Source organism: Enhydra lutris, unplaced genomic scaffold (assembly GCF_002288905.1).
Source record: "Enhydra lutris kenyoni isolate GAN:26980312 unplaced genomic scaffold, ASM228890v2 scaffoldscaffold16, whole genome shotgun sequence".
In the NCBI taxonomy this organism is placed as follows: Eukaryota; Metazoa; Chordata; class Mammalia; order Carnivora; family Mustelidae; genus Enhydra; species Enhydra lutris.
The window spans coordinates 34,719,060-34,745,907 of record NW_019154100.1 but is presented as its reverse complement, the minus strand read 5'-3'; the positions used below and the strand labels follow the sequence as shown (position 1 = coordinate 34,745,907).

Here is a 26,848-nt window from a genome sequence, read left to right as displayed (position 1 = left end):
TTTTCCCAACACCATTTGTTGAAGAGACTGTCTTTTTTCCATTGGACATTCTTTCCTGCTTTGTCAAAGACTAGTTGACCAGAGTTGAGGGCTTATTTCTGGGCTCTCTACTCTGCTCCATTGATATATGTGTCTGTTTTTGTGCCAGTACCATCCTGTCTTGATGATGACAGCTTTGTAATAGAGCTTGAAGTCTGGAATTGTGATGTCATCAACTTTGGCTTTCTTTTTTTTTTTTTAAGATTTTATTTATCTGACAGACAGAGATCAGAAGTAGGCAGAGAGGCAGGCAGAGAGAGAGGAGGGAGCAGGCTCCCTGCTGAGCAGAGAACCCTATGTGGGGCTCTATCCCAGGACCCTGAGATCATGACATGAGCTGAAGGCAGAGGCTTTAACCCACTGAGCCACCGAGGTTCCCCTTTGGCTTTCTTTTTCAACCTTCCTCTGGCTATTCAGGTTTTTTCTGGTTCCATATAAATTTTTAGGATTATTTGTTCCATTTCTGTGAAAAAAATGGATGGTATTTTGATAAGGATTGCATTAAATGTGTAGATTGCTTTAGGTAGCATGACATTTTCACAATATTTGTTCTTCCAATCCATGAGCATGGAATGTTTTTCCATTTCTTTGTGTCTTCCTCAATTTCTTTCATGAGTTCTTTATAGTTTTCTAAGTACAGATTCTTTGTCTCTTTGATTAGGTTTATTCCTAGGTATCTTATTGTTTTAGGTGCAGTTGTAAATGGGATCGACTCCTTAATTTCTCTTTCTTCTGTCTTGTTGTTGGTGTAGAGAAATGCAACTGATTTCTGTGCATTGATTTTATATCCTGACACTTTACTGAATTCCTGTGTGAGTTCTAGCAGTTTTGGAGTGGAGTCTTTTGGGTTTTCCACATAAAGTATCATATCATCTGCAAGAGTGAGAGTTTGACTTCTTCTTTGCCCATTCAGATGCCTTTAATTTCTTTTTATTGTCTGATTGCTGAGGCTAGAACTTCTAGTACTATATTGAATAGCAGTGGTGATAGTGGACATCCCTGCTGTGTTCCTGATCTTAGCGGAAAAGCTCTCAGGTTTTCCCCATTGAGTTGATATTTGCTGTGGGTTTTTCATAGATGGTTTTGATGATATTGAGGAATGTATCCTCTGTCCCTACACTTTGAAGAGTTTTGATCAAGAAAGGATACTGTACTTCATCAAATGCTTTTTCACCATATATTGAGAGTATCATATGGTTCTTGTTCTTTCTTTTATTAATTATTAATGTATTGTATCACACTGGTTGACTTGCGGATATTGAACCAACCTTGCAAGCCCAGGAGTGAATCTCACTTGGTCACGGTAATTAATCCTTTTAATGTACTTTTGGATCCTATTGGCTAGTATTTTGGTCAGAATTTTCCCATCTGTGTTCATCAAGGATCTTGGTCTGTAATTCTCCTTTTTGGTTGGGTCTTTGTCTGGTTCTGGAATCAAGGTAATGCTGGCCTCATAAAATGAGTTTGGAAGTTTTCCTTCCATTTCTGTTTCTTTTGGAACAATTTCAGGAGAATAGGTATTCTTCTTTAAATGTTTGGTAGAATTCCCCTGGGAAGCCATCTGGCACTGGGCTCTTATTTTCTGGGAGATTTTTGATGACTGCTTCAATCTCCTTACTGGTTATGGGTCTGTTCAGGTTTTCTATTTCTTCCTGGTTCAGTTGTGGTAGTTTATATGTCTCTAGGAATGCCTCCATTTCTTCCAGATTGTCAAATTTGCTGGCATATAGTTGCTCATGATTTGTTCTTAAAATTGTTCGTATTTCTTTGGTGTTTGTTGTGATCTCTCCTTCATCATTCATGATTTGATTTATTTGGGTCCTTTTTTCTTTTTGATAAGTCTGGCCAGGGGTTTATCAGTCTTATTAATTCTTTCAAAGAACCAGCTCCTAGTTTCCTTAATTTGTTCTACTGGGTTTTTTTTGTTGTTGTTGTTTCTATTTCATTGATTTCTGCTCTGATATTTATTATTTCTCTTCCCCTGCTGGGTTTAGGCTTTCTTTGCTCTTCTTCCTCCAGCTCCTTTAGGTATAGGGTTAGGTTGTGTACTTGACATCTTTCTTGTTTCTGGAGAAAGGCTTGTATAGCTATATACTTTCCTCTCAGGACCGCCTTTACTGTATCCCACAGATTTTGAACAGTTGTGTTTTCATTATCTTTTGTTTCCATGAATTTTTTAAATTCTTCTTTAATTTCCTGGTTGACCCATTCATTCTTTAGTAGGATGCTCATTAGCCTCTATGTATTTAAGTTCTTTCCAACTTTCCTTTTGTGATTGAGTTCTAGCTTCAGAGCATTGTGGCCGAAAATACGCAGGGAATGATCCCAATCTTTTGGTACCAGTTGAGACCAGGATTTGTAACCCAGGATGTGATCTATTCTGGAGAAGGTTCCACACACACTAGAGAAGAATGTGTATTCTGTTGCTTTGGGATGGAATGTTCTGAATATATCTGTGATGTCCATCTGGTCCAGTGTGTCATTTAAGGCCTTTATTTCCTTGTTGGTCTTTTGCTTGGATGATCTGTCCATTTCAGTGAGGGGAATGTTAATGTCCCCTACTATTACTGTATTATTGTCGATGTGTTTCTCTGATTTTGTTATTAGTTGGTTTATATAGTTGGCTGTTCCCATGTTAGGGGCGTAGATATTTAAAATTTTTAGATCTTCTTGTTGGACAGACCATTTGAGTATGATATAGTGTCCTTCCTCATCTCTTATCTTAGTCTTTGGCTTAAAATCTAATTTATCTGATAAAAGGATTGCCACCCCAGCTTTCTTTTGATGTCCATTAGCATGGTAAATTGTTTTGCACCCCCTCACTTTAAATTTGGAGGTGTCTTCGGGTCTAAAGTGAGTTTCTTGCAGACAGTATATTGATAGGTTTTGGATTTTTATCCATTCTGATACCCTGTGTCTTTTGATTGGGACATTTAGCCCATTTACATTCAGGGTAACTATTGAAAGATATGAATTTAGTGCCATTGTAATGCCTGTAAGGTGACTGTTACTGTATATTGCCTCTGTTCCTTTCTGGCCTACTACTTTTAGGCTCTCTCTTTGCTTAGAGGACCCCTTTCAATATTTCCCGTAGGCCTGGTTTGGTGTTTGCAAATTCTTTTAAATATTGTTTGTCCTGGAAGCTTTTTATCTCCTTCTATTTTCAATGATAGCTAGCTGGATATAGTATTCTTGGCTGCATATTTTTCTCATTTAGTGCTCTGAATATATCATGACAGTTCTTTCTGACCTGCCAGGTCTCTGTGGATGAGTCTGCTGTCAATCTAATATTTCTACTGTTACATGTTACAGACTTCTTGTTTTGAGCTGCTTTCAGGATTTTCTCTTTGTCACTAAGACTTGTAAATTTTACTGTTAGATGATGAGGTGTGAACCTATTTTTAATTGATTTTGAGGAGGGTTCTCTGTGCCTCCTGGATTTTTTTTTTTTTTTTTTTTTTTTTGAGAGAGAGATACAGTGAGAGAGCGCATGAGCGAGGAGGTCAGAGGGAGAAGCAGACTCCCTGTGGAGCTGGGAGCCCGATGCGGGACTTGATCCGGGACTCCAGGATCATGACCTGAGCCAAAGACAGTCGCTTAACCAACTGAGCCGCCCAGGCGCCCGCCTCCTGGATTTTGATGCTTGTTCCCTTTGCCATATTAGGGAAGTTCTCTACTATAATTTGCTCCCATATATCTTCTGCCCCTCCTCTCTCTCTCTCTCTCTTCTTCCTTTGGGATCCCATTATTCTAATATTGTTTCATCTTATGGTATCACTTAGCTCTCGAATTCTCCCCTCGTGATCTAGTAGTAGTTTGTCTCTCTTTTGCTCAGTTTCTTTATTCTCTGTCATTTGGTGTTCTATATCACTAATTCTTTCTTCTGCCTCATTTATCCTAGCAGTAAGAGCCTCCATTTTTTATTGAACCTCATTAATAGCTTTCAACTTGGTTGAAATTAATAGATTTCATTGGTTAGATTTTAGTTCTTTTATTTCTCCAGAAAGGGATTTTATTTCTCCAGAAAGGGATTCTCTCATATCTTCTATACCCTTTTCGAGCCCAGCTAGCACCTTGATAATCATCATTCTGAACTCTAGTTCTGACATATTACCAATGTCCGTATTGATTAGGTCCCTAGACTTTGGTACTGCTTCTTGTTCTTTATTTTGTGATGAGTTTTTCCACCTTTTCATTTTATCCAGATAAGAATATATGAATGAGAGGGTAAAATACTAAAAGTGTGGCAAAGACCCCAGAAAAATATATGCTAACCAAATCAGAAGAAACCCAAAACGGGGAGAATATGGGGGGGGGGGGGGGGGAAAAAAAAAATAATAAATTAAAATTAAAAAAATATATATGTATATATATTTATATTTTAGACGAGTGGATAGAACAGAGCGACCCACTTGAGTTTGGGTGTATTCTGGTTTCTTAGAAGAAACTACCTCCCAAAATTTTAAAGAAAGAAAAACTTATATATATACAAACATAAGGGTAAACACGGTGAAGGGATGGAATATGACTGTAAAGATGAAAATTTAAAACGATTCTAAAAAAGGGATTGACAAGTTGGTTGGAAAAAGGAAAGAAAAGAGGAGAATGTGATCAGGCTGGAGCTAGATTTAGGGTATAATTTGATCTATTAGAAGAAATTATATCCCAAAATTTTAAAGGAAAACCCCTATATGTATACAAAAAATAAGGTTAAATACAATGAAGGGATAAAATATGACTATAGCAATGAAAATTTTAAATTTTTTTTAAAAAGGTGATAAAATAGTTAAAAATGTTAAAAGAGGAAAGAGGAACAGTTAACAAGGATAGAATAAGAAAGAAAATTAAAAAAATTTAACTTTGCAAGACTAAAGCATCATGGGAGAAAAGCCATGAATTCAGTGTTGCTTTCCTCTAGCTCAGGAGTTCTGCAGTACTCATTGACTGGTGAACTTGGTCTTGGCTGGATGTTCTTGCTGATCTTCTAGGGGAGGGGCACGTTGCAGTGATCTCAAATGTCTTTGCCCAAGGTGGAATTGCACTGCCCTTGCCAGGGGGAAAGCTAAGTAATCTACCTGGGGTTGCTCTCAGTAGCTTTTGTTCCCTAAACGCTTTCCATACAGCTTTGAAGGATGGAGTGAAGATGGCGGCCCCCCACTCTTCCCGTTGGAGGAACCAAGAGCTCAGGGCCCCACTCCTCAGTGCGCCCTCAGAAAAAAGCAGTCAATCCCTCCCATCTCCCTGGTCTCCAGCTGCACTCTGTGCTCACCTGGCTGATGATGGAGCATTTCTATCTCTGGCGCCTGGCCCCCTTTCGAGTCTCCCAACCCAGCAGATTCCTGCCACACACCCCTGTGCAGATCCTCCAGATCTGCCACTTATGGGGTCCCTGCTCAAAGAGCAGTGACCCAACTGTGCCTTGGATCACAGTTTAAGGTAACCTTGAGCTGAGAGCCCACTGCTCAGCTCCATCTCTGTAGCCAGCTTCCCCGCTCCTATACCTGTCAGCTCTTCCCACACTGTCCCCACGAGGGTTCCACCCCCACTTAGCCTCTGGAGTGACATCCCTCAGTGGAGCAGACTTCTGAAAGTTTTGATTTTGTGCTCAGCTGCTCCACTGCTTGCCTGGAGCCAGCCCCTCTCCCTGCGGTCTATCTTCCTGACTATTTGGATTCACTTCTCTGCACGTCCTGCCTTCCAGAAAGTGGTCGATTTTCTGTTCCTAGAATTGCTGCTCAAACCATTCTGAACACCTACAAACTCAACAGGAGATAGACTCTCCTGTTGAGTTTGTAGGTGTTCAGAATGGTTTGATAACTATCTATCTGAATTCCTGGCACCTAATTGTGTTTCAGTCTTTTACTCCTCCACCATCTTGCTTCCCCTCTCTGTGTGTCTGTTTTTGTGCTGTCTTGGTGATCACAGCTTTGTAGTAAAGCTTAAATCGGGCAATGTGATGCCCCCAACTTTGTTTTTTCTTTTTCAGCATTTCCTTAGCAATTAGGGTCTTTTCTAGTTCCTTACAATTTTTAGATTGATTGTTCCAGCACTTTGAAAAATGCCAGTGGAATTTTGATCAGGATGTATTGAAAGTATAGATTGCTCTGGGCAGTATACACATTTTAACAGTGTTTATTCTTCTGATCCATGAGCATGGAATGTTTTTTCTTTTTTTTTTTTTTGTGCCTTCTTCAATTTTTTTCATGAAATTGATGCATTACCTCCTTAGTTAGGTCTATTCCAAAGTATCTTACGGTTCTTGGTACTATAGTAAATGGAATTGATTTTCTAATTTCCCTTTCTATATTTTCATTGTTAGTGTATAAGAAAGCAACTGATCTCTGTGCATTGATTTTGCATCCTGCCACATTACTGAATTGCTGTATGAGTTCTAGTAGTTTGGGGGTAGACTTGGGTTTTCCATATAAAGTATCATGTTGTCTGCAAAGAGAGAGAGTTTGACTTCTTCTTTGCCAATTTGAATACCTTTTCTTTTTGTCATCTGATTGCTGTTGCTAGGACTTCTAGTATATGTTGAACAACAGTGGCAAGAGTAGGCATCCTTGTCATGTTTCTGATCTCAAAGGGGAGGCTGTCAGCTTTTCCCCATTGAGAATGATATTCGCTGTGGGTTTTTCATAGATTTTATGAAGTTGAGGAATGTTCCCTCTATCCCCTTACTTTGAAAAGTATTAATCAGGAACAGATGCTGTTATTTTGTCAAATGCTTTTTCTGCATCAGTTGAGAGGACCATGTGGTTCTTCTCTCTTCTCTTATTGATTTGTTCTATGACATTGATTGATTTGTGAATGTTGAACTACCTTGCATCCCATGGATAAATCCCACCTGGTCATGGTGGATAATGTTTTTAATGCACTGTTGGATCCTATTAGCTAGGATCTTTTTGAGAACATTAGTATACATATTCATCAGGGATATTGGTCTGAAATTGTCCTTTTTAATGGAACCTTTGCCTGGTTTGGGGATCGAGGTAATGCTGTCTTCATAGAAAGAGTCTGGAAGTTTTCCTTCTGTTTCTATTTTTTGAAACAGCTTCAGGAGAATAGGTATTATTTCTTTGAATGTTTGGTAGAATTCCCCAAGGAATCTGTCATGTCCTGGGCTCTTATTTTTTGGGAGGTTTTTGATCACTGCTTTAATCTCATTACTAGATATTGGTCTATTCAGGTTTTCAGTTTGTTCCTGTTTCAGTGTTGGAAGTTTATAGGTTTCCAGGAATGCCTCCGTTTCTTCTGGGTTGCTTAACTTATTGGCATATAACTGTTGATAATAATTTCTGATGATTATTTCTATTTCCTTGGTGTTAGTCATGATATCTCCCCTTTCATTTATAATTTATTAATTTGGGTTCTCTCTCTTTTCTTTTGGATTGGTTTGGCCAGTGGTTATCGATCTTATTGATTCTTTCAAAGAACCAGCTTCCTTTTTTTTTTTTTTTAAGGTTTTATTTATTTATTTGACAGAGATTACAAGCAGGCAGAGAGAGAAAGAGAGGAGGAAGCAGGCTCCCCGCCAAGCAAAGAGCCCCATGCAGGGCTCGATCCCAGGACGTTGGGATCACGACCCGAGCCGAAGGCAGAGGCTTTAACCCACTGAGCCACCCAGGCGCCCCGAAGAACCAGCTTCTTGTTTCGATGATGTGTTCTGCTGTATCTCTAGTTTCTAACTCATTGATCTCTGCTTTAATCTTGATTATTTCCCTTCTTGTGTGTTGGGTTGCCTTAATTTGTTGTTGATTTTGCAGTTCTTTAAGGTGTAAAGAAAGTTGGTGTATTCAGGATTTTTCAATTTTCTTGAGTGAGGCTTGGCTGGCTATGTATTTCCCCCTTAGGATTGCCTTTGCTGTATCCCATAGGTTTTGGACCAATGTGTCTTCATTCTTATTGGTTTCCATGAATTGTTTAAGTTCTTTTTGATTTCCTGGTTGATCTAAACATTCTTGAGCAGGGGATGGTCTTTAGCTTCCAAGTGTTTGAATTCCTTCCAAACTTTTTCTTGTGGTTGAGCTCCAGTTTCAAAGCATTTTGGTCTGAGAATATGCAAGGAATAATCTCAATCTTCTGGTATCAGTTAAGCCCTGATTTGTCACCCAGTATGTGGTCTATTCTGAAGAAAGTTCCATGTGCACTTGAGAAGAATGAGTATTCTGTTGTTTTAGGATGGAATGTTCTGTATGTATCTATGAGGTCCATCTGGTCCAATGTGTCGTTCAAAGCCCTTGTTTATTGATTTTCTGATGGGATGATCTATTACTGAGAATGGTGTGTTAAGATCCCCTACAATTAATGTATTCATATCAATATGACTATTTTGATTAACAGTTGGCTTATGTAGTTGGCTGCTCCCCTATTGGGGAGGCATAAATATTTACAGTTGTTAGATCTTCTTGGTGGATAGACCCTTTAAGAATGATGTAGTGTCCTTCTGTATTTCTGACTAGTCTTTAGCTTAAAATCTAATGTATCTGATATGAGAATTGCCACTCCAGCTTTCTTTTGAGACCCACTGGCGTGAAAGATGGTTCTCCATCCCTTCACTTTCAGTCTGCATGTATCTTTAGGTTCCAAATGTGTCTCTTGTAGACAGCATATGGACAGGTCCTGTCATTTTATCTGGCCTGCAATCCTGTGCCGTTTTATGTGAGCATTCAGGCTGTTCACGTTGAAAGTGATTATTGAAAGGTAAGTTTTTATTGACGTCATGTTGCCTGTGAAGTCCTTTTTCCTATAGATTGTCTCTAAATTTCTGTTCTCTGTCACTCTTGGGTTCTCTCTTCTTTTATAGAACTCCCATTAATATTTCTTGTAGTGCCAGCTTGGTGGTCACATTATCTTTTAAGCCTTGCTGGTCTTGTAAGCTCTTTATCTCTCCATCCATTCTGAATGCCAGCCTTGCTGGATAAAGTATTTTTGGCAGCATGTTCTTCTCATTTAGTGCCCTGAGTATGTCTTGCCAACCCTTTCTGGCTTGCCAGGTTTCTCTGGACAGGTCTGACGTTATTCTGATGGTCCTTCCTCTGTATGTAAGGAATCTCTTCCCCCTAGTTGCCCTTAAGATCTTTTGTCTGAAATTATGATTTGTGAATTTCACAATTAAATGTCTGGATGTCTTACTAGACTCGCTGATCTTTGGGGGGGGGGTGTCCTTTCTGCCTCTAGGACATGAACACTTGTTCTATTCCCCAGATTAGGGAAATTTTTATACAGAATTTTTACAGCTATATCTTCTAGTCTTCTCTCTGTCTCCACCCCACTCAGGGATCCCAATAATTCTGACATTGGAATGTTTCATGGCATCATTTATTTCCCTGATGCTGTTTTCATGGCTTCTAAGCTGTTTTGTTCCAGGCCTCCTCCTGATCCTTCTTTTCTGTTGGTTTGTTTTCTAGATCACTAATTCTATCTTCTGCCTCGGTTACTCTAGCTGTAAGAGTATTCAGATTAGATTGGATCTCATTGATAGCATTTTTTAGTACTGCAAGATCAGCCCTTACTTCTGCCCTTAGAGATTCTATGTTGTCACTAATGGTCTTCTCCAACCTAGCCATTGCCCGGGTGATTGTTACCCTGAATTCCCTTTCCAACATACTGTTTATGTCCATATCCAATAATTCTGTCTCAGAGGGCACAGTCTCTGAATTTTCCCTCTGTTGGGTCTCCCTCCTCCTAGTCATTTTGGTGAGAGGTGGTTGAGGGGTTGTATAGCTGAATATATCAACCACGATCCAGGCAAAGTGCACCCCTTCTTGGCGCCACAGTAAGGATCCACCATAAAGCAGTGCCAGGTACCTTATGTATTGTTCAAAAATTAAGTCAACTGCCACATTATCTTCTCAGAAGGACAGTCATCAGGACTCCTCTGGGCCTTTCTATATGTCACTTTCTAACATGGCAATGGAAGAGTTGGCCAGCTATTAAGAATGAACATAAAGGAAAAGTACAAAGTCAGATTTCTGCAGATTAGGGGACTGAGATCTGGATAAAAGCATGTGTGTATATTAAGCTGTTTTGGTTCCAGGAGTTTTAAAACTGATCAATGAAATTATGTAATGTCTGGTTGTTTACTGTGTATATTTGCTATTCTTAGTTGGAGGGAAGTAGAGAATATATTTGATGTCTATGGATAAATCAGGGCTAAATCTCCTCATGGCTGAGAGAAGTGGCTGCTTGCTCCATGATTAGGCCCCAAGAATGCAAGCCATACCAACTCTTCCTAGCAGCAATCTGCACTGCCTAAAAATTACAACAGAAAAATATCTTTTTGAATTTTCAGTTTTTCTTTTCCCCCCATGTGTTCTTTTTTTTTTAATAGAAATACTCCAGAGAAAAGATATCAACGACTAACTGGCAAGTGGGAGAACGGTGTGGAGCCTGATTGATTCACTCTTTCCCTCTTCTTCTGTCCTCCCCCTCCTCTCTACCTCTCTTTTTTTTTTTTTTAAAGATTTTATTTATTCATTTGACAGAGAGAGATCACAAGTAGATGGAGAGGCAGGCAGAGAGAGAGAGAGAGGGAAGCAGGCACCCCGCCGAGCAGAGAGCCCGATGTGGGACTCGATCCCAGGACCCTGAGATCATGACCCGAGCCAAAGGCAGCGGCTTAATCCACTGAGCCACCCAGGTGCCCCTCTACCTCTCTTTTAAAAAAAAAAGTATAGAGAAGAGAATAAAATCCCATAATTCTATCATCCACAGATAATCACTATTCACATTTAGTGTTTCTTATCCCATGCCTAATGGTGTTCATAATTGACGTTAGTATACTTTTGTTTACATATTTGTATCTTTTCATGTCATTAAAAACTGTCAGCATTTCCTTTTTGTCAGCATAATTTTCACTGACTGTATATATTTAATAAAATGGGTATACAGTAAGTCAGTTGAGTCTTTTAGTTGTTCCTACTGGGATTTCAAGTTTCATAGTTTTGTTGGTAATCTGCTTTAGAGGACCTCTTGCACCAGCATTTAAGTCAAGGAAGGGGGACCACAGCTGAACCAGCCGCTTAGGAATTATTCTTTCCTTCTCCCAGCCCTCAGTATACTGAAGAGAAAGAGAGGCCTAGATAACTGCAGAGGGATGAGAAGGAATCACGTCACTATTAATACCTTTCTTTCTCAGTGAAGGTTCTTTAGGCCTCAGGGCAGACCTGTCCTGGGAGAGGGGAAAGAACTGTAAATTAGATGTGATTGACATTTTAAGTTGGATTAAGTTTGCTTGAAATGGACTTTTTTTGAATACTTGAAAATTATTGGAAAGCTAAAGAAACTGATATTCAGGGATAGGAAGGTGAAATTCTGGATGGCAAATTGAAAGCAATGATTGGAGAAAAATAATTAAGCCACTTCTTGTTTTAATTCTCCACCATGTAATATCGGGAAATGTTTTTTGATTAACTTTAATGATGATATTAATGTAGTAGAGAGATTTGACATGAAATTTATTCCCTCTTAAAGTAGTTAGCCATGTGGATGAGGCATGTGAAAGCATGATTCTCCCAAGTTGTATGGATAGGGAGTCTCTGAACTCAAGGGAGAAGGGATGATCTTCTCCCTTCTTTTTTCTTAAAAACAAAAACAAAAACTCTTGGTTGGAGGGGGGATGAGGAGATGTGGACCAAAGGGTACAAACTTTCAGTTATAAGCTGAGTAAGTCCTGGGGATCTAATGTACAGCATGATGATTAAAGTTAATAATACTATATTGTATACTTGAAATTTGCTAAACTTTTAGATGCTTTTACCATACACAAAAAAATGGTAATTACATGAGGTTATAGCTGTGTCAAATTAACTTGATTATGGTAATCATTTCATAGTGTGTACAGATATTAAATATTTACATTGTACCCCTTTAAAAAACACATCACATGGTGTGACCTACATATATATAATTTTTGTCAGTCATACTTCAGTAAAACAGGAAAATGGCTTTTTCCCCTTGATCATAACATTAATATATTCATACTGTAAAGCATTTTAAAACTTCTGAAAAGTACAGATAATAAACCTCAATGCAGCCCATCACTCCATCCCAAATAGGAACAGCAGCCTTTGGGAATATTCTTACAGGTTTCCTTGTGCCTTCTTAAATTGCTTATTGCCTCTTCCTTTTTCCAAAGCTGAGATCATACTCATAAAATTTTTGTAGCCTGCAGTTGAGGCTACATAGGGAAGCAGAAATGGTAACATAAAAATATTCACTGATGAAGTGACCACTCAGCATTTCTGACTTCTCCCGGGAATTTATCCACCCATTTAGCCACTGTTTCTTTCTCTGTGCTGGGGGCTATTCCAATGCAGATAAGATTGGGAAGTTATTCCTGGAGGTCAGTGAAGGATACTGGAGATCTATATGCTCACTGACAAATCTGTCTAGGTTGGACCAGTTGAAAAACTGATGAAGAAATCAACAGAGATGACAAGAAGATAGGCACTTTATTTTTTTTTTTAAGATTTTTAATTTATTTTTTAGAACAAGGGGGCTAGGGGCAGAGGGCAGAAGGCTAAGGAGAAGCAGGCTCCCTGAGAGCCTGTCACGGTACTTGATCCCAGAACCCCAGGATCATGACCTAAGCTGAAGCTGGACACTTAACCACCTGAGCCACCCAGGTGCCCTGAAAATAGGCTCTTTAAAGAAAAGTATTGCACATGACATCATATTAACCTAACCTTTGGGGAACATCAGTATAGCTCCCAGGTAGTGTTGCTATTGTGATGCCAGTAGCAAGATGAAATGAAGGATGTGGTGTTCTGTTGTATATCATTTTGTTGGAAAAATCAACCACCCCCCCCCCAAAAACCCCACTATTTTTATTCATTCTTTGATCCAATATTTAGTACATGGGTATAAAGTTTGCCTAAATGTTGTTAAACTGCCAAGCATGTTTCATCCTAACATTTATAGGGTTCTTTCTCAGTATAAATTCCCTATCAAATTTTTGTTTCCCATTATGAATATGAATGAATACTTATTATGGATATGAATACTTACTAGCCTTCTACTAATACTAACAGGACGCCTGTATTTAATTTTTTAATTAATTAATTTTTAAATTTTAATCCTGTAAACTGCTTATAACTTACATAATAAACACTGAAGTTCCCCTTATGTGCAGTTTCAGTTACCTAAGATCAGCCTTGGTCTGGAAGCAGATGATCCTCTTTCTGACATGTTGTCAGAAGGTCAGTGGTAGCCTAATGCTGCCTGTGTCGGTCACCTCCCTTCATCTTTATCACATAGGCATTTTATCATCTCACATCATCACAAGAAGAGTGAGTATAGTTCAGTAAGAGATTTTGAGAGAAAGACCACGTTCATATTACAGTATAGTGGTAAAATTGTTCTATTTTGTTATTATTACTGTTAGCTTCTTACTATGCCTGATTTATAAATTAAACTTTATCATAGGTGTGTTTGTATAGGAAAAACATAGTGTACATAGGGTTTGGTACTCAGTGCAATTTCAGGCATCCACTGAGCTCTTAGAACATATCCCCTGCAGATAAGGGGGGACTACATAGTAACCAAATAACATTTTTTCTTGTGAGTAAGCATATGCTAGAAAAGCTATTTTTATCTGAAATTAAGTAAATACTTAAAAGCCTGTAATTGCAGGTTATAATATATTTCCTTAACCTTTTTTAGGTCTAAATAATGGTCCAATATAGAAGGTACCACTTCTGTCTTTCCTGGAATTAGGGCCAGATTTCTCATATTCTTCTCACTCTGATACATTGATGACTAGTCATCATTAGACTGGTATATGCAAAAAGCTTTGCTAATCTGCTGAAGCGGGTTTTTAATTGTGAGCTTTTATTCTTTTAATTATAATAGTTGTCATATAAATAATTAGCATCTGGGGTTTTTGTGCTGTATTCCAGTTCTCCGAGATCCTTCTTTTTACCATGCACATCAGTCACCTGGGGATCTTGTTCTGATTCAATCGGTGTGGTGGGGGTAAAATTCTGCATTTGAAACCAGCTCAGATATGAAGCCAATGCTGCCAGCCTTTGGACCACACTTTGAATTGTAGCCTTTTTGATAACAGTTTTGGGAACAAAAGCCAGTCAAAGCTTGTTGAAGCCATTTCTTGTTATAACTTTATGACACATGCCTTGTTTATTAGTAATACATATTTTTCCAACAGGGAAATAGATGTTGAATTGTAATGTGTGAGTTTTTCTAGTTTTTGTGTTGGGCATACTATCTACAGTGGTGGCATTTAGAAAGAATGAATGTACCGATGACAACAATGATGATGTAGTAATAACTGACAGGTACTGATGACTTATTAGGCCCCAGACGCTGTGCTTTACAAAGATTGACTAAATTTTTTGAACAAAACCATGAAGTAGACATTGTTACCCCATTTAAAAATGAAAGGCTTGGTAAAAAGTTAAATGACTTGCCTGTGGTCACACAGCCAGAGTAGGGACAGAACTGGGACATCAACACAAGAAGTTAGTCTGACTCTAAAGCTTATTGTTTGGAAAATATTTTCTTGTCTGACAGTAGTCCAGAAACTAGACATCATAAAGTGGATTTTCTAGCTTCTTTCCCAAAAGATTTTTTAAAGATCATTTTCCTTATGTTTTCCTTCCTTGTGGCTTTCCCAAGATACTGGTGATCTCTAGCTTTTTAAAGTCTTCCTTTCTGCATATTTGTATTTAGATCTCAACTTTCATATTCTTTTGAAGTAAAAATTTATAAAGAATGAGTAGTAGGTAGTACCCTGCCCTGAATGAAAGATAAAAGTGTTTTTAGTAATGTTGAGACTGTTTTATTTGAAAGACGAGCCCTGGAAAACTTTAGATTTATAAGATTATCAGAGAAGAATGGCTGTTTCTTTTGAGTGTTCTTAAAACTTGGGGCTATTTTTCTTTTTATCTAAATGGCAGTTGTAATTTAGTGATTAATCTGGAGACATAACTTCCATTCTGAATTCTCCTGCCAGACCACCAGATGGTCTTAGAGAAGCCAAGGAGCCCCTCTGCCTTGCCTTCTCAGCCTGTCAAATGACAACACTAGTACCTTTAACTCTTAGGCTGTGAAGGGAAAGAGGATTTGTAGAGACGTTTGTAAAAATTTGTGATAATGAGTGAAAGCTGTTTAGGATTAGATATGGTACCTCCCTTGCAGTTTCATTTGGAAGTCAATAAACACAGCACAGGTCATGATCCCTAAGAATATAACTGGCTTAATTACTCACCTCCAAGTAATAAGAGATTATTTATTTTCATTATCCCTGTTTGTTTGTTTTTTACAGTCCATCAATATTATGGAACTGACTTTACAGAAATATGGAAGTTATGAAAAGTTTGAGCAGGCCACTGGTGGCAGCCTGCTATCTAAAACTCAAATCTGGAGTCATGTTCGGAAGTACATGATGAAAGAAGGCTGCCTGGGTGAGGTATGAGTCGGGAGTGACGCGAGATGCTGTCGGCATTTTAACTGCTCATTAAATTAGTCACCCAGAGATCTCACTATATTGAATTGTTGTGTTCAACTTCTTTGTGTTTTTCTTTAGTTATACTACCCTTTCTGTAAAGCCTATGGGATTATGGGATTTTTTTTAATGAAAATTATAATGAAGCAATTTGCCTCAGTGGCCTCCTCTTATTAGCAGCCAGTTCAGAATGACCAAGCAGTGAAGTGGTCTCTGGCTTGTGTACCATCCTTTGCATCATTTTAACTGGGGCGGGGGTGGGGGGGGCTGTATTTGAGAGCACAACAGGGCACTGCTTCCTCAGCACAGCCCTCTACTTTTCTTCAGTCCAGGAGAGGCTCTTGAGTTGCCCATGCTTAGAAGTGGAAAGGTCAGAAGTAATTATTATCTTCTTGGTATCGGGAGATTCAAATTGGCACAAGCAAAATAAAAATGTACTGGTTTATGGGTCTCTTGTTTCCTGTGAAAGCTTCCTCTCCCCAGCCTCTACATTTTGTTTTATATAAATGTATTTTTGTCCTCTTCTTAGATTGTAGTTCATCTCACTGAAGATCTGCTTTCCCGAGCTTCAATGACAGTGGTAAATGGGTGCCCAACACTGACCATTAATGTTTCCACAGCACGTGAGCACTGGCTGGAGGGAATGCTGAGGCATGAAATAGGTAGGGGTAGCCCTTCATTTGTTCACTTATAATATCAGAAATCAGCTGCAAAGAAACCTTTTTGTAATGGGTTTTTTCTTAGCAGTATTTGGCAAAAGGTAATGAAATTGTTAGTTTTCATTTGAACTATGATATTAATGTCTCAGTTCAGATTAGATTTCTTCAGTACCATGTAGCTGTATTGAGCTTGGATTAACTCCTGGATTTCAGTTCGCCTGTGTTTCTGAAACCAAGGGAAATGGAACTGAATGCTGGATTCCTTTCAGATATCAAGTCTCTGATTCTTCCCTTTAAGAAAATAAATTGTACAAAACTCACACTTCTTTGAATGATACATGCAGTCCTTCTGAAGGCAAGAGTACCTCCTTCAAAAAGCTTTAGGGTCAGGTCATTTTCCACTTTATTTTGATTCATAGGTACACATCAATTTGGTTTTAGAACTGTTGGTAGAATCTTTTTCGGAAAAGAATTAAAATGTCACTTCCCGTTTTTCACATGTCTTTTCTTCTCCATAGGCACACATTATTTTCGAGGTATTAACAACCTTCAGCAGCCATGGAACAGTTGGACTGGCCGTAAAAAACATGAGCTAAAGCCAAACAATCCCACAGAGGAAGGACTGGCAAGTATTCACAGCGTCCTTTTTAGAAAAGACCCCTTTTTATGGAGGGCGGCCCTCCTCTACTACACTGTTTATCGAGCCAGCCAAATGTCTTTCTGCGAACTCTTCAAAGATATTGGAAAGTTTGTCAAGGACCCCAATACAAGATGGGATTATTGTGTACGAGCCAAGAGGGGATGGACTGACACTTCTCAACCAGGTGGGTGTCCCTTGATTGTATGTTTGCCTTATGGTTAGTTGTCTGTTGATTTTGATTACATCCCTATCCACCAGAGAAATCACTCACTAGTGAAAAATTAAACCTTTGTTACTTGAGGTCAGTGCTAGTTTTCCCAAACCATATTTTGTTAGCATTCTTTATTCAGTTATCATTTTGAAAAATTTCAAACCTATACAAATATGGAAATGATAGAATTAACACTCATATTACCCATCCTCTAGATTCACCAATTATTAACATTTTGCCAGTTCTGCTTTTTCTTGCTCTCATTTTAAAAACAGCTCTACTTCATTTGACCTACAGTTTGCCCATTAAAATATATAGCTCAGTGGTTTTTAGAATATTCATGGAGTTGTGCAGCTATCACCACTGTCTAATGTTCTCTTTGACCATTAAATTCTCTGTCAAGCTTACGGCATAAACAGTGTTGAGCTCTCTGGCTCTAAGTTTGTCCAGTTCTTTTATTTGGGACATATCCTCTTTCTTCCCAGTTTTTTCTGACTCTATCTGTGTTAGGAAATTCAGCTGCATCTGTCTCCTGCTCTTTAGAAGAGTGGACTTATGAAGAAGAGCTTCTATAGTGCTGCGTATTTGGGGCCAGGCATGTGGGGCCAGCGAGATCCCCAGTGGTCTGCTGGAGGGGACCTACAGCTGTCTGGGAAAACTCCTGTGGAGGCCAGGTTGGAGGGGGTGGATCCACAGGAGATTGCAGGGGTAGGGTGTGCTGTTTGGAAGCTGTGTGAAGGGTCTGCTGTGTGAGGAGACCTGCAGCTGCTTTGAAGAACTCCTGCAAGGGTGGGCTGAGAGAGCAGGGTATGCTGTTGACAAGCTAGGCGGAGAGTATGCTTGTTCTTGCACGTGTCTATGTATCTAGGCTGGGGCAGGGAGAGGAATGGCACCTGTCAGCTCTTTTCTTCTTAGAGGAGTCTCCTGAAGATCCCTGCTCCTCCAGCACATATTCTGAGATTAGTAAACATAAATCTCCTTCTCATATACCCTACCTAATGTTGCTGCTATGCTGTATCTCAGTGGGGCTGTTTGTTATGCTGTCTCTTTAAGGGCAAGGATTCAATTTCCTCTTGCTCCCTGGCTCCCCCAAATCTAAGCTTGGTGATTTTTAAAGTTCTTCGTATTAAGCCCCACTAACTATAAGAACTCATGAAGTTAAGTCCCTCTGGCTTTCAAAGCCAAACGTTATAGGGATTTGTTTCTGCAGTGTGGGTCCCTTATGTTTGGGGTAGGTGTTATAGGGTCTGCTCCTCTCCTTTCTCTTTGCTTGCAATGTTCCTCTCACCCTTCCCCATCCTTAAACGGTGTCCTCTCCTGAGGATAGTCCTCTGGGTCAGTTTGGTTTCTGACCACATCTCTGCCCTACCCACCCTTTTCAGTGTGCCCTCTTCTCTACATTTAGCTGTGGAGAGTCTGTTCTGCCAGTCTGTTGGTTGTTTTCTGTTGGGTATTTACACTGACATGGGTATTCATAACTAGGTCTACCTGGGACAAGGTGAGCTTAGGATCCTTTCTCAACCATCTTCCCGGTGAGTCCTTTGTCATTGGGGCTTTGATTTGGGTTTCCCTGATGACTAATCATGTTGAGCATCTTTTCATGTGCATTCATTGCATATTTTCTGTAGAGAAGGGGTCTAAATAGACCCCTTGTCCATTTTTAATTGGGTAATTTGTATTTTTATTATTGAGTTGTAGGTGTTCTTTGTATATTCTAGTTACGAAGCTCTTATGATTTACAAATATTTTCTCTATTCTGTGGGTTGTCTTTCACTTACTTAATAATGTTCTGTGACTTTTTAAAAGTACACTGTACACTTGCTCTTTTATTCCTGAACCCCTGAGCATGCATCTCCTAAGAATACAGACATTCTTCTAATACAATATCATTATCACACTTAAGAAAGTGAGCATAAATTCAACAATCTTTTTTTTTTTAATATTTATTTATTTGACAGACAGAGATCACAAGTAGGCAGAGAAGCAGGCAGAGAGAGAGGAGGAAGCAGGCTCCCCGCTGAGCAGAGAGCCCGATGTGGGGCTCGATCCCAGGACCCTGGGATCATGACCTGAGCTGAAGGCAGAGGCTTTAACCCACTGAGCCACCCAGGCGCCCCTAAATTCAACAATCTTAACTAATACGTAATATTTGGATTTCCCCAAATATTTCAAAAAATATTCCTGACAGCTGTTTTTGTTTTTGTTTTTGTTTTCAAATTTAGATCCAGTCCGGGCCCAGGCATTATTATTGGTGGTTGTGTCTCTTCAGCTTCTTTTAATACAGAGCAGTGTTCCCCATCTTTTTTTCATGATACTGAGTTCTATTTAAAATCCAGGCTGTTCTTATAGAATGGCCACAATCTAGATGTGATTGATTGTTACCTCATGATTAAATTCTGGTAAGGGTGTTTGGCAAAAATACTGCATAAATGATACTAGATCACACAGCAGGAGCCACCTCATGACCAGTTGTCTCACCATTACAGATAATGACTTTGATCCTTGTTTCAGGTGGGGATTGCGAGCTCTTTCTTTTCTAAAAATACATTTCCTTTTATCCCTTTTTAATAAGTAATCTTTGAGGTGATAGATACAGTCCTATTTCCCAACAGCCTTTCATCTCATGGTTTCAGCATCTGTCTGTGATCCTTGCTTGTCAGTTTCACTGGAGATTTCTAGCACTTTTTTTTTTTAAAGATTTTATTTATTTATTCGAGAGAGAGACAGTGAGAGAGAGCATGAGCGAGGAGAAGGTCAGAGGGAGAAGCAGACTCCCCATGGAGCTGGGAGCCCGATGCGGGACTCGATCCCGGGACTCCAAGATCATGACCTGAGCCGGAGGCAGTCATCCAACCGAGCCACAGGCGTCCCTATTTCTAGCACTTTTATTATTTTATTTTTCTAAAGAAAATAGAGGCAAGGAGATACAGGCACAGTGCTGCATATTGAGATTCAGAAGCATATTGAGATTTCCAAACATTTCTTGTTCAGATAAGTTTGCTACTGTAATAGAAAGTGTAAGTTTTGTCAGCTTTAAGACTTCAGATTGCCCACAGAGGTTTTGGTAATTTTTTTTTTGTTTTTGTTTTTGTTTTTTAATAAAATAGTAGATTATAAGGCAAAAAATGCTTTTGAGAAAAGGGCAAAAATTAGAAAATGTTCATTTAAAAGTCATTTGGACTTTACATTCTTTTCTTCTAAAAGTATGTAAAACTCAAATGAAGCTTGGAAATAACCCCAGTCTGTGATGGTTATGTTATCAGCCCAATCTGCATTAAGAATTGCCTGTGATGTGGTTGTATGAAAGTGGTGGTACCTGAGAGCCAGGACCATGCAAGAAAAGAAGCAGAGAGGAGGAAGACATCTGTCCCCTGCCTTTCATGTATGCAAAGCCACTCTAGGCTCAGTTTCAGATTAAAAGTGTGTCTGTCATTTCCCATCTCCTTTTCAGATCAACTTGTCTGTATTTTAGTGCTCTGTACCCTGAGGCACAGAGCTTTCATATTGCCTATCATGTTAGTCTAGTTTTTTCTTCACAGATTTATTTGGGGGGGGGGGGGTACAAGTGAGAAAACTGGAGGGGGAGAGAGAGAGAAAGACTTTCCAGCAGACTCCCCGCTGATCATGAAGCCCAACGAGGAGGTCTGTCCTACAAACCTGAGATCATGATCTGAGTCACCCAGGTTGTCTCACATAACTTTTTTTTAAAGAAAACTGTTTAATACTAAAAATTTGAAATTTGAAAAATTTCAGATTTTCAAAAGAAAAGTAATAGGATATACCCTCATTAAACATCACTTCATCTTAGTAATTATCAACATTTCCTAGCTGTGGATCATCTATTCTTCTAAGTTCCTATTTTCCTATAGTATTTTAAAGCCAATTCCAAATACCATGTATGTTCTCTACCTGTAAGTCTTTACTGATAAGGACAGTTTTATTCCTCCTGAAAACAACTCATGAGATCTGAACCTAGTTGAAAAAATGTTCCACCTTTTTTCCATAATTCCCATGCTATTAGCATACTGAAAAAAAGTAATTTCTTAATACAATTTTAGTCCATTTAATAAAGCAGAATTTTATAAAATTTACACAATTTATGTCATGATGGGAGAAAAGTTTTCTTTGTAAGTGGAACACTTCAACTAGTTCAGATTTCATGAGCTATTCCTTTTTGTGTCTTCATATTTTCTTCTATTTTTATTTTTTTTTAAAGATTTTATTTATTTATTTGACAGAGAGAGGGCACAAGTAGGCAGAGAGAGAGGGGGAAACAGGCTCCTTGCCAAGCAGAGAGCCCGATGCGGGACTCAATTCCAGGACCCCGAGATCATGACCTGAGCCGAAAGCAGAAGCTTAACCCACCGAGCCACCCAGCCGCCCCTGTTTTTTTCTATTTTTAAATCTCGTTCTAATTCTTGTTTTCACATGGAGAAAGAGTATCAATATCTGTTTTTAATGGGGTGAGGGGTGGTATTTTTAAAAACTATGAGTTTCTGAACTCCCATCTCCACATTGCCCCACGTGAGACTTACTGAGCTATAGCCAATCCTCCCTGCTGCCCCAAGTGCCTCCTTGCACATGGGAGTTCAGGTTATGAAGAGTGCTATATTTTAAATGATCAATGTTTCTTTATAATTAGAAAAAATGCTGTTTTAACTATGGGGAATGGGAAAAGAAATTCATAAAGGGAAGCTACCAGTCTGCACATTATCCTGGTCCTACCTAAGACCTTGCATTTTATATTATGAAGATAGTTAATTCTAATTTACCATTTTTATTTAGAACTGATGCCTACAGTAAAGGGAATGTGTTAGTAGCAATTACTTAGTAATTTTTTTTTAATATTAGAAAATAAAAGCTCTTGTCTTCCTCTAGGCTGCTTTAGTAAAGACCAGGTATACTTGGATGGGATCCTGCAAATTCTCCGGTACAGAGAGACCATTGACTTTCATCTACTGACTGCCCTGGGCAAGGTGAGTGAGACCAGTGGCATGTAGTCTAGAACACACCAGGTCATCATTTCCTTAGGCTTGGTTTAAGGATTAAATAAGATTCAGATTCCAGTGGTTACTGTTAATTACTGCCAGATCTCTCCCTCATAAAAGGTACCTTTCTTTTTTATATTAAGTAATCTGTAGGGTAATACCTAAGAATGTACTGTTCTTTAACAACCTTTCAAGGAATGGTTTTAACATCCATTGATGATCTTTGCCCATATCAGTTAACTACACTAGTGTCGCAAAATAGAGATCTTCAAATTGTTACATTTCACTCCCCCTTTTAACAGTATTATTATGGACTTAAGTGCTTTTTTATTCATCCCTTCCAGTGGCTGCTCCTGTGTTTTTAAAAACATGCCACCCTGTTTTCTGGCAAAGTAAAATATTCTGGGTCCATCTTATCCAAATCTCAGACAAGATATTTCTCCATGGAAGGCTGGATTCCTTTTAGTGAAAATGGTATTTAGAAAACAAGTACTAGGTGTGCTTATTACTTCTGGAATGTTGATGCTTCTGTGTCTTTCCAGTGAGCAAATCATGTATTTATTTTAAATCATAGGGTGTTCTAATTCACATCACACACTGCAAGTTTTTTACATCTTTCTTCCCATTCCATATGTGTGTCTCCCTTTTCTTCAAATGAAAATTGTGTTTACCAACTGCAGTATTATATCTATTATGTTTACTCATTCTTTCCTATAATAAACTCAGGATGGAGCGCATGGGTGGTTCAGTGGGTTAAAGCCTCTGCCTTCGGCTCAGGTCATGATCCCAGAGTCCTGGGATCGAGCCCCGCATCAGGCTCTCTGCTCTGCGGAGAGCCTGATTCCTCCTCTCTCTGCCTGTGTCCCTGCCTTCTTGTGATCTCTCTCTCTGTCAAATAAATAAAATATTAAAAAAAAAAAAAAACAACTCAGGATGGTTGAAGAATTACTGCTACTAAACAGTGGGTATACAAATCAAAATGGTCCAAAACTTTTGGGACACAGCAAAAGAAGTTCTAAGAAGGATGTCTATAGTGATACAGGCCAACGTCAAGGGACAAAATCTCAAACAACCTAACCTAGAGGAGCTAGAAAAGAACAAAGCAGTAAAATTCGAGTGGAAATTAATGAACTAGAGACTAAAAGATAGAAAAGATCAATGAAAGCAGGATCTGGTTTTTCTAAAGAAAAACAATTGATAAACCTTTAGCCGCCAGACTCAAGAGAGGACTCAAACTGGAAGTGAAAGTGGGGAAATAACTGGTACTACAGAAATAGAAAGTAGAAACATGCAATCCTCTAAAATGGAATCAGGAAGAAGTAAAGAATTTTTTAAAAATTTTTTTAAAGATTTTATTTATTTGACAGACGGAGATCCCAAGTAGGCAGAAAGGCAGTAGAAAGAGGAGGAAGCAGGCTCCCTGCTGAGCAGAGAGCCAGATGCGGGACTCAATCCCAGGACCCTGGGATCATGACCTGAGCCGAAGGCAGAGGCTTTAACCCACTGAGCCACCCAGGCGCCCCAGAAGTAGAGAATTTGAATAGACTGCTTACTAGTAATGAAACTGAATCAGTAATAAATAAATTCCCAAAAAACAAAACGCCCAACAGCTAGAACCATATGGCTTCATGGATGAATTCTACCAAATAATTGAAGAAGAGTAAATATAATTCTCAAACTCTTCCAAAAAAATAGAAGAAGGAAAATTCCCAAATTCATTCTGCAAGGCCAGCATTAGCCTGATACTAAAACCAGACAAAATCTCTACCAAAAAAAAAAAAAAAAAAAAAAAATGCAGGTTAGTATTTCTGATGAACATAGATGCAGAAATCCTAAACAAAATAATACCCGAACTGAATTCAATAATACACTAAAAGGATCACTGACCATGAGTAGGTGGGGTTTATTCCTAGGATGCAAGGGTGGTTCAGTTTTGCAAATCAGTCATGATATATCACATCAATAAGAGAATAAAAACCATATCATTTCAATAGATGAAGAAAAAATGACAGAATGCAACATCCATTCATGATAAAAACCCTTGACAAAGTAGGCTTAGAGGGAACATACCTCAACATAATAAAGGCCATAAATTAAAACCCAACAGCCAGCAATGAAAAAACTGAAAGCTTTTCAAAACCCCTAAGATCAGGAATAAGACAAAGATGTCCATTCTTACCATTTTTATTCCACATAGTCCTAGAAGTCCTAGAAGCAGCAGCAGCCAGACAGGAAAAAGAAATAAAGGCATCCACATTAGTAAGAAGTAAAACCATCAGTATTTACAGATGACCTGATACTATATATTAAAAAAAACAAACCCTAAGAACTCCACCAAAAGACTGTTAGAATAAATGAATTCAGTAAAGTTACAGGATACAAAATATACAGAAATCTATTGCATTTCTATACAATAATAACAAAGCAGAAAGAGAAATTAAAACAATTCCACTTACTGTACTAAAAGCATAAAATACCTAGAAATAAATTAACCAAGGAGATGAAAGACCTATATTCTGAAAACTAGAAGACATTAATGAAGGAAATTGAAAATGACACTAACAAGTAGGAAGATACACTATGCTCTTGGATTGGAAGAATTAATTATGTCCATACTACTCAAAGCAATCTACAGATTCAGTGCAATCCCAATCCAAATACCAGGAGCATTTTTCACAGAACTAGAATAAATAATCCTAAAATTCGTATGGAACCACAAATAATGTCAAATAGCAAAGCCATCTTAATAAACAAGAACTAAGCTAGAAGTATAAAATCCCAGATTTCAAGATATACTTCAGAGCTATAGTAATTGAAACAGTATGGAATTGATACAAAAATGGATGCATACATCAGTGGAATAGGACAGCCTAGATCATTTAATCTCTGACAGAAGCAGAATATACAGTGAAGAACACTTCCTCAATAAATGGTGCTGGGGAAAACTGGACAGCTACATGCTAAAGAATGAAACTGGACCACCCTCTTACACAATACACAAAAATAAACTAAACATGGATTAAACACCAAAAACCTAAAAGGAAACCTAGGCTGTTATCTCTTGGACATATTTATGGATAGGTCTCCTCAGTCAAGGAAGGAAGAAAAAATTACTAAACCACACCAGTATCAACAACACATCTATTTTCATTACACTTAGTGGTATAAATAATAAAATAATTTCAGTAACTTAAAAATTAAAACTTAAGGGGTACCTGGGTGGCTTAGTTGTTAAGTGTCTGCCTTTGGCTCAGGTCATTGTCCTGGTGTCCTGGGATTGAGCCCCATGTTGGCTCCCTGCTAGGTGGGGAGTCTGCTTCTCCCTCTGCCCCTCCTCCTGCTTGTGTGTGTTCTCTAATAAATAAATCTTAAAAAAAAAATTTATGAAAATATAAATGAACATGATTTCTTTATTTAAAGCCTTTCTACCGAATCAGGTTACGGTATTGGTCAGAAGACAGTAGTTTTTAAAGCCAGCCATGTTTTGGAATTTAAAGTTGCAATGTTAATTTATAGAACTTAGAGTTTCATCCATAAACTCAATGTAAATATTTATGAAAGACTGGCTTCTTATATAAGTAATTAAAACATTTTTATAGCATACTTTCTCACAAAGAGAATCTAACGTAAAACACAATTTTCCTGGGTTCTTTCATTTAGATTTAGTCCAGACATTTGTTTAGGTTTTAGAGTCTCTCACATACCTGTATTAAGTTTAGTGGTGTAATTTCTAAACAAACTGGGTATAGGTTCAAGATAGAGTGTTAAATATTGACTTGTTTTTTTATATGGTCATGGTATTAGCAGGCAGATAAATATATATATATTTTTTAAAGTAGGGATTCAGATGTGGGGGAGGAGAGAGAGAATCTCAAGCTGGCTCCATGCCTAGTACGTGAGCCCAATGTGGGGCTTGATCTCACAACCCTGAGATCACAACCTGAGCTGAAATCAAGAAGTTAAACACTTAACCTACTGAGCCACCGAGGTGCCTCAATACATTCTTATTTAATATGGTAAAGGAATGGAAGCCACTGATTTTTGTTATTTTGCAGGTATTAAAGTAATTTGAGGGAGAGTCCCCATAAAACTTCTCTTAAGACTTAGGGAAGATGTTACCTATATTTAAAAATGAACCCATCTTCCTCTTTTCAGGTCTCTTATGAAGATGTGGATCGCTTGAAAGGATTGGCAGTTATTGAAAACATGAGGGTCCCTCATTTCCTGCAGGACCATGGCCGATACATGGAACATTTAGAGAAAATTATGGAAGTGAATGAACTGACCGACAGGGAACTGAAAGATCTTATATATTAATCAGCATTCTTACAGATGTAGCTAATCTATTAACCAATTAGGTGCGGTTAGCACCAGCATATTTATAAAAACAATGACTGTTTACATGACTTTTCTGTAGAATGATCTGCAGTATTCAGCTGAATTTTTAAAAGTTAAGTACAAACCTTAAACTGTTTCCTTAACATGTTTCTATAGGCTGCAGGGGAAAGTTCCTCCTATTTTTATCTGAATCTCAACAGAGTCCAGCGAAAATACTACTGGTGAGTTTTTTGGGTTTTTTTTTTTTTTTTTTTTTGAAGAATCTTGGTCAAATTGAGTGATAGGCTGTCTGGGCAGTGAGCATTGCTCCTTGGTGCTTCTGCCTGAGCACCAAGACTAGCCCTGACTATAGAGATAGAACACTGGAATTCAGACTCCCAAAATTATATTTTATTTTATAAATAATGGTAATTCTCCTTTGAAAAATTAGTTTTATTATGCTCCCCAGATGTAGCTGTATTTAAGATTTTTTATTTCTCTTAGACGTTAAGTAATGTTAAAGAGAGG

General features: G+C 38.4%; 1 protein-coding gene across 2 annotated transcripts in view; it reads left to right on the top strand.

The window, feature by feature from the left end:
- The window catches only part of LOC111147255 (KIAA0895 ortholog), a 71,242-nt gene extending 44,650 nt beyond the window's left edge, over nt 1-26,592 (top strand). Inside the window, exons 3-7 of one of the 2 annotated variants that reach the window (XM_022503183.1) lie at nt 15,326-15,469; nt 16,035-16,167; nt 16,683-16,988; nt 21,894-21,991; nt 26,159-26,592. In XM_022503183.1, the coding sequence (XP_022358891.1) occupies nt 15,326-15,469; nt 16,035-16,167; nt 16,683-16,988; nt 21,894-21,991; nt 26,159-26,320 (843 nt within the window). In that variant the 3' untranslated portion in view covers nt 26,321-26,592. The remainder of the gene's footprint in view (nt 1-15,325; nt 15,470-16,034; nt 16,168-16,682; nt 16,989-21,893; nt 21,992-26,158) is intronic. The other variant, XM_022503182.1, reaches the window with a different exon arrangement.
- Nucleotides 26,593-26,848: the final 256 nt, after the last annotated feature.